The sequence below is a fragment of the Contarinia nasturtii genome, unplaced genomic scaffold, assembly GCF_009176525.2.
Source record: "Contarinia nasturtii isolate CC-2019 unplaced genomic scaffold, AAFC_CNas_1.1 Cnas_scaffold_6342, whole genome shotgun sequence".
Taxonomy (NCBI): Eukaryota; Metazoa; Arthropoda; class Insecta; order Diptera; family Cecidomyiidae; genus Contarinia; species Contarinia nasturtii.
In genome coordinates, this window is record NW_022203600.1 from 1 (window position 1) to 8,266 (window position 8,266).

General features: G+C 31.8%; 1 protein-coding gene across 1 annotated transcript; it reads right to left on the minus strand.

Moving 5' to 3' along the window:
* Positions 1-1,935: 1,935 nt before the first annotated feature.
* Positions 1,936-8,005, minus strand: LOC116351809. The gene is made up of 3 exons (XM_031783952.1): positions 7,246-8,005; positions 2,024-6,966; positions 1,936-1,956 (listed from the first exon to the last, which is right to left on the minus strand). The coding sequence occupies exons 1-3, from the start codon at positions 8,003-8,005 to the stop codon at positions 1,936-1,938; spliced, it is 5,724 nt and encodes a 1,907-aa protein (XP_031639812.1).
* Between the last annotated feature and the right edge of the window lie 261 nt (positions 8,006-8,266).

Genomic DNA, 8,266 nt, shown 5'->3' on the forward strand with positions numbered 1-8,266 from the left:
TGTCGTTAACTAACATTTATTTTAAAATGAGAACAACTTGATGTTACTTTATTCACAACTAAAATTGATCTGATTTATTCATTCAAAAAATTACTATATTTATACAGAATTTATACGTGCTAAAAACTGTCAACAAATCTATTAATATAAAGTTTAAAATACAAAACGTGTTAGTAATGTAAATAATCAAAGTCTAAAGTCCAAAGTTCAATTCATACGTGATTTAGATAAAAACATTTTACATAAATATATTATAATTATACTAAACATAAACTCTAAAGTAACTAATAGAAACACTCAGTATGCTTAAGCTTTGAAAACCTATCAACATACATACTGAATAAAAATACTCATTAAAACCTATCAGCATACATGCTGAATATTATGCCACACCTCCATAATATTAAACTACTCAATAAACCTATCAACATAAAACTATTTGCATACTATGTTCAATTGTGAACATTCTGCGCGCCTGTTAAAAGAAATTTGTTTTATTGAAAAACTAAATGTTTAAATAATTTAAAAAACATCAAATCAATTTATCTTAAACTCTATTAAGCCTATAAAACCTAATCAAAAGGAAAAAAAGAAATTGTTGAATAATTTAAGACAAATTCAGATTTAAATAATTTTCGCCCAAATAATGACGAACATAATCAAATAGTGGCTGGTCCATCATCTCGTTCAATTCTTCTTCAGTGAACTCCCCATAGAATAAATCGTCTGCTTCTTCTTTGGTCATTGACACTTCTGGTTCCTCGTCGATGATCCGAATTCCCAAAGATTCCCCAATATCGTCCGTTACTTCGTCTTCGCTGTCATTAATCGAAATTACTAAGATTTCATCACTAATTAAAATCACTGATTCATCGTCATCCAAAATAGCCACCTCTTCCTCTTCGTTATTTTTGTCACTTTCTTCGTCGCTAATATACATAACTGAACTTTCATCAATACTTTTGTCATCTTCTTCGTCACTGATAGAAAATACTTCATCACAAATTTTGTCACCTTTGTTGTCACTGAACTTTGTTTCCTGATCCTCATTTTTCTCAAAATTGCCGTCAACATTAATCATTACTGATTTTGTTTTAAAATCAACAACGAATTTAACTTCGATTTGCGACATGATGCTACTAAATCAGAACTGATACTCAATTGTAGGAATCATCTGGTTTTTATATTATTTCAGTGTTTATTAAAACTTCTGTTACTAAGAAAAATCGATTAAATTTTTCATTAGAACCCTTCAATTTCTCTTCGAACATAAACAAAACAATAACCACATTATCACACAACAAAGAAAAAAGTAAATAATAATATCATGAAACGAATAACTCCACATATTGGACATTATCTTCTCTTTATCTTCAATTCTTTTTAATAAACTCGCGATTTCTGACGTGTTTGACTGTATCTTTGATTCTCTAAACATCTTTGTCACATTAACTTTTTTATCCAAGCTTACAACCAACTTTGTCATATTACGTATAACAATATTCTCATATGACTGTTGCTGTTTAAGCACGTGTATTTCCATTGCTGTTGTTGATAACGTGCAATTGTACACTGTTAAAATCCCACTACCTTCCAGTTCAAACATCACTACTTTAGGTCCACAAATCAAATCAACTCTGGTTTTAGCTTGCATTCTAAAAAGCCACTTATTCTCATTAATTCTGTACCAATATTCAAATGGGTCCAATATTTTAAACTCACATTTTTCAGAAATCTCTCTCTCAAAGAGACTAACTGCTTCACAATGAGACCTATCCGATTTGTATTTATACAATATATTTTCAGTGAAAAAGTCTTGCTTTGGCACTTCTTCACCCCCCAAAGCATATTGCTTTTGTTTAATATCCACAAATAACACTGAATGCTTTATATCCAACATCAGATATTTACTATCCTTATAAATCGGAATAGGTATTAATTTGAAAATTTCAAAATCTGATTTGATAAATAATGGAATTTTTATTAACAAAATTATGTTATTTTCTTCCACATTCGTAACAACCTTTGCTAATTTGTAAAACTCGATGATTTTTTCATTTAATGTGCCTCCCATTAATTGCACTTCTTTTGATATACTCTTCTCAATTAATTGAATATGCTCTTTAACTTTTTCTGGTTTTATCCAAGCTGCTTGTAAAGCATCATTTTGATTGATAATCTGATTAATTATCATATGCTGTAGATTTTGAAATTCTGATAATAACAAAAGTATATGCATTGAAAGCCATTGACTTCGTTCTGCCATTTCAGTACTCATTGATAATAAATCCACTTGACTAAGTAAATCTGAAGTCTGATTAAACAAAAAATTTATTTCATTCCGCATTGCTTCACTATTATTCCTAACTAAATTTTCTGTTAAAATCATAACTGAAGTCTGGTCTTTAAGCATCTCTTGCATTAACGCCATTTTTTCTGCATCATTTCCCGGACTTGAAAAATATTCCACAACTTTTGGAATTCCCCAACCTAATAAAGCTCCTATGCCCAAACCCATGAGAGCTGTTAATTCTCGTTTCTGTCTTTTCTGAAATGTTAAAATTGCATCATATTCCTTAACCTTTTTTAAGCCTTGATGAACTTCATCTAACATTTGATTACAATTTTCCTTAGATGACTTTGTATTTAATCTGTTGCACACATGTTCCAAATCAAAAAAATTATCCTTTAACATATCGTAATTCCTGTTATATGGCTCCAGGTTTATTGAAGCAAAAATCTGCCATTCTCCCTGTTGTAGTTTAATTTTTCTAAAAGACTCAGAATATACACCTGGATTTCCATTAAATCTTTCAATTGATAATCTCCCAGTGCCGACATTTAAATTTGATATATTTCCGTAATTTAAGTTTATTTCTGTAGAGCTTATATTTTTTACTCCAACAGCACTTGAAAACAAGAGGAAAAATATCATAACCATAACCATTGATGAAAAATTATTTACACCAGTTTTAGCTGATTTGCTTGACCTTTCAAAATTATCTTCAATTGGTAATTTTGATACGCTTCCAATAGCTCTTTTATAAATCTTCGATGATGTTTTAGCTTCTATCACTCGAACTAATCCATCCTTTCCTGGAAATATTGAAACAACTCGTGCTATTGGCCATTTTAATGGTGGATTAATCTCATCTTTTAGCAAAATCACATCACCAATTTTTAAATTTTCCTCTGCTTGTTGCCATTTTGAACGTTTCTGTAAACTGGAAATATACTCATTACTCCAACGATGCCAAAATTCCTGCTTAATTCTGTCACATAGTTGCCACCTATTTAACCTATTCTCTCTGAGATTTATCAATGATGGACCAACAGGTGCCATAATAGCATCTCCAACAAGGAAATGCCCTGGTGTTAACACTGATAAATCATCAGGATTTTCATTTAATGAGCAAAGTGGTCGTGAGTTTAAACACGCCTCAATTTGAGCCAATACTGTAGTCATTTCTTCATATGATAAAATTCTATCACCAATCACTCTTTTAAAATGATGTTTGACTGAACCAATATTTCTTTCCCAAATTCCACCAAACCATGGAGATGCTGGAGGATTATAATAAAACTTTGTAGACAAATTTGCTAATTCTGTTTTTATTTCCTCATTGAACTCTGTTATTGCCTGCATTGTTTCTAGTTGCAAAATTGTTTTTGCTTTGACAAAGTTTCCACCGTTATCACTATATAATTTTTCTACATTGCCTCTTCTTGAAATAAACCGCTTAAAAGCTGCTAAAAAGGCCTCCGCTGTTAAATCCGATACAGCTTCCAGATGCACTGCTCTTGTTGAAAAACAAATAAATATAGCCACATATCCCTTTATTGGTTTTAATCGACCATTATTCGACATTCGCATCGTAAATGGCCCACAAAAATCCGTACCCGAATGTGTAAAAGGTTTTACCATTGCCTTTGTTCTATCAGCAGGTAAACATCCCATTAACTGTTTCGCCGATTCAGCTCGAAAACGATGACATTTAACACAGTTATTGATATAAGTTTTGACCGCTCTTTTGCATCCAATAATCCAATATTCATAACGAATTTGCATTGTTGTAAGCTGATTTCCACCATGAAAAACTTTTTTATGAGCAGAATCAATTATTAATTTTGTCAACGTTCCCTCATATGGAATTATAATTGGATGTTTTTGATTAAAATCAAACGTCGAATTCTGGAGACGACCCCCAACTCTTAAAACTCCTTTATCATCCAAGAATGGATATAATGGTTTTAATTTGCTTTTATTACTTATGTCTATTTTATTACGTAGACACTTTATTTCATCCTCAAAATAAATCCTTTGATTTAGTTTAATAATTGCCATCTTTGCTCTCTCTAATTCGTCTGTTTCTAAATTCCCTTTAATAATATTCCTTTTGTCTTTAAAACGTAAACAATAAGCAATTGACCGAATTGCTCGGTTTAAAGATGAAAATCTCTCAATGATACTTATATCATTCAGAACACTTACTCCAGCAAATATTTTTCTTAAACCAATAGTTGTTGAGAAATCGTTTGACATTGCATGCCCCTTTTCTTTATTTACCAACCATGATGGCCCATGCCACCATAACTCACTGTTAATTAAATTTTTTGGATTCATTCCTCTAGAAGCGATATCTGCCGGATTCTCTTTTGTGTTGACATATTCCCATTCTTGTATGTTCGTTAATTTCTGTATTTTTGCCACACGATTACCTACATATGTTTCCCATCTTCTTGGCATTCCTTTAATCCATGCCAAAGTAATTTGTGAGTCTGAATAATAACATTTCTTAGTTATTGGTATTTGTAAAGCATTTGACACTTTATCCATTAATTCAGCTAATAATAACGCTGAACAAAGCTCCAAACGTGGTAAGCTTTGTTTTGAAAGCGGCGACACTCTAGTTTTAGAAGTAATTATATTACTGTAAATTTTGTTTCTATATTTTATTACTGCATAAATAACAGCTCCGTAAGCCATTTCCGAAGCATCCGAAAACCCATGCAACTCAATTTGGGCTCCAGCTCTGTATTTAATCCATCGTTTCAGACGATACTGCAATAAAATTGGTATTTCTTCTTTATAGCTATCCCATTCTGCAGCAATTTCTTTTGGAATCTCACTGTCCCAACCCAAATTTGCAATCCATAATTTTTGCATCAAAATTTTGCATAAAACTGTAAATGGGGCTAAAAGACCCAAAGGATCATACATTTTTGTTATTTCCGATAATATCACTCTTTTTGTTATCATTTTCACATCCTTGAATGGATTCATTTTGAAACCAAACTCATCTTTTAAATTAAACCATCTCAGACCCAATGTTGAAATTGAAGCTTCTCCATCTGTTTGAGCCCCTTCTCTTTGATCCAATGGAATCGCGTTCACTAAATCCATATTATTTGAGCTCCATTTCCTTAATGGCAAACCAGCATCTGCAAGAATTTGCGTAACCTCTTTTTGTAAACGAATTGCCTGATCTAAAGTTTCACAACAACTCATACAATCATCCATATAAAAATCCTTTTTAATGATTTGAGCTGCTTCTGGCAATTTATCTTCCCATTCGTTTCCAATTGTCATGAGCGTATTCACTGCTACAAAAGGCGCTGAACTGGTTCCATAAGTTACAGTTGTTAGTTTGTATTCTTTTACGTTTTCACTTTTATCATTTCTCCACAAAATTCTTTGATAATTTTGTTGTTCTTCTGTAACCAAGATTTGACGATACATTTTCGCCACATCAGCCGTAAAAGCGATCTCATATAATCTAAACCTCAACATAATATTACATAGTTCATCCTGAACTCTTGGACCAGCCATCATGCATTCATTTAATGATAAACCCGAAGACGTTTTTCTACTGGCATCAAATACTACTCTAAGTTTTGTTGTAGTACTATCTTTGAATACAGCATGATGTGGTAAATAAAATCCGTTTTTAACATCTGTATCAGTACATTCCACCATATGACCCATATCAATATACTCTTTAATAAATTCAATATAACTCTGCTTTAATTTCGCATCCTTTTCCAAACGACGTTCCTGATGTAATAATTGCGCAAAGGCATTTCTTCTCGAATTTCCCAATTCTTCAATATTATCTCGAAAAGGTAACGTCACTATATAACGACCCTCTTCATTTCGTCGAGTATTATTTTTGTAATGTTCAAGACAATAATTATCTTCTTCTGATATGAATGGAATCTCAAAAATTTCTTCTGATTCCCAAAATTTTTTCATGTTTTCATTTAATTCATCAATTGTAGAAACTAAACAGATGCCATTATTGGTTAACTCGTCCTGTTTTTCCAAAACACCTGATAAAATCCATCCTAACTGTGTTTCTTGTGCCACTAAATTCTCTTTTTCAGCTTTAATTACACCATTTAATAGTAACGCTGCGTAAACATCTACACCCAAAATTATGTCTATGTTGAATGTGTTGCTTATGTCTGGATCCGCTAGAATTAATCCATTAAATTCGTTGATTTCTGTTATTTTCTCATTGACATAACTCCATGGTGATAATGTTGTAAGTTTCCTCAGAATTATTGCTTTTGTTCTACCAACAAATGCATTAGGATAACGTGCTGTAAATTCTAAGTTGACACTGCCAATTGATTTTTCTGTTTTTACACCACCAATGCCGGAAACTGACACATTATTTTTCTCTTTTTTTAATTTTAAGCTTCTTACTGCTTTATCAGTTATAAATGTCGCCATTGACCCCTGATCCAATAATGCACCAAATTCTTCTGACCAACCAAATTCTGTTCTAATTCTGATTTTTGCCGTTGCCAATAACACTTTTGAACCCTTACTTTGATTTGATGCTATACATGCTACTGTATCTTGGATTTCAGTTTCGTTTTCTTCAGCCGTGCATACAAAAGCCTTTTTCTGATGACGATAATTATTTTTTATATTGGAAACACCTGGCCTTGCATCAGACTCTTTATTAAAATGTAATAATGTATTATGACATTTTCCACACTCTCTACATTTTAAATTTGACTCACAGAATTTGTAAGAATGATCTGGTTTTAAACATAATATGCAAAGACATTTCTCTCTGACAATTTTTTGTCTGTCTTTCACGTCTCGTTTTTTGAAAGTTTCACATAAAAAGATTGGATGCCTCGAATCCCCGCAATCCATACACTTCAACATTATTTTTTTATTATCTTCTTTTGAATATTGTTTTTTATGAAAATTGAAATTATTTTTATAACCATTTTCCTTTTCTACTGAACCCAAAATTTGAGATCTTTGTTCTAAGAATAAATAAAAATCCTCCAATTTTTGTGGCTCCTTTGGATTTCTTAACGTAGATTCATAATTCTCTAAACTTCGTGGATGTAGTTTTTTATTTAGAATCCTCAAAATAACATCTTCTAAAGTTATTCCTTCAATTAAAGCAATAAATTCCCTGCTTGTATCAATTAATTGTTGCATATCTGATTGTGTATCTTTTGTCATTTTTGGCATATCCATTAAATTATCCAAAAACATATTTTGAATTGCTCGTTTATTGTCATACCGACCTTGCAATAATTTCCAAGCTATGTTAAAATTTTGCAATCCTAATTGGTCTATTATTTTTGCTGCTTTTGGAGCTACATTTGTTTGCAAATACTGCATTCGCTGTACATCATTAAGTGATCTATTATCAATTATCATACTTTTAAACAATGTTGAAAACTTTGGCCAATCCTTAAACTCGCCACTAAATTGCTGAATTTTGATTGGTGGTAATTTCACGATATTTGGCTCTATTCCTACATTTAAAATTTCAGGACCCTTGCCCATTAATGCTAAAATGCTTAAAAATTTTCTTTCGATTCTAAAAAATATTTCGGTATATTCTCCTGCGTCGTCAGCAATCATACAAGCTGAATCCATTTCATCCGTAATTTCTTCCCATTTCTTTTTCAAATAATCTATATTCGCTTGAACTTGATCCAACACACCGGATTGTACTAAATCCTCCATCGTGATTAATCTCGTTTCAAAAAATTGTAACTTTCTGGTCAATCTTGCCAAAAATTCCAAGCTACTTTCATTATTACTTCCGATATTTGTATCATTATTAAATGTATTTTCATCTCTAGGAACATTACCATTACCAGTTCCTGAAGTTGATCCACCAGATGCAGATGCTCCATTTGAAGCTGCGTGACTTATCTTTGAGGCTTGATCCACATGATGTTCTACATGCGACGCATTTCTTTCTGCTTCTTTTGCTAATACATT

What these genes read in the sequence shown, in the direction of transcription:
- LOC116351809 (XM_031783952.1), bottom strand. Translation starts at nt 8,005, where the DNA reads ATGGAGGATTTAGTACAATCCGGTGTGTTGGATCAAGTTCAAGCGAAT. An exon ending in TTCAGTAGAAAAGGAAAATG is followed by an intron (nt 6,967 to 7,245) that starts GTTATAAAAATA and finishes ATTTTAATAAAG; the next exon opens with AGTCTGATGCAAGGCCAGGT. An exon ending in AGTTTTACAAATTAGCAAAG is followed by an intron (nt 1,957 to 2,023) that starts GTTGTTACGAAT and finishes TTATCAAATCAG; the next exon opens with ATTTTGAAATTTTCAAATTA.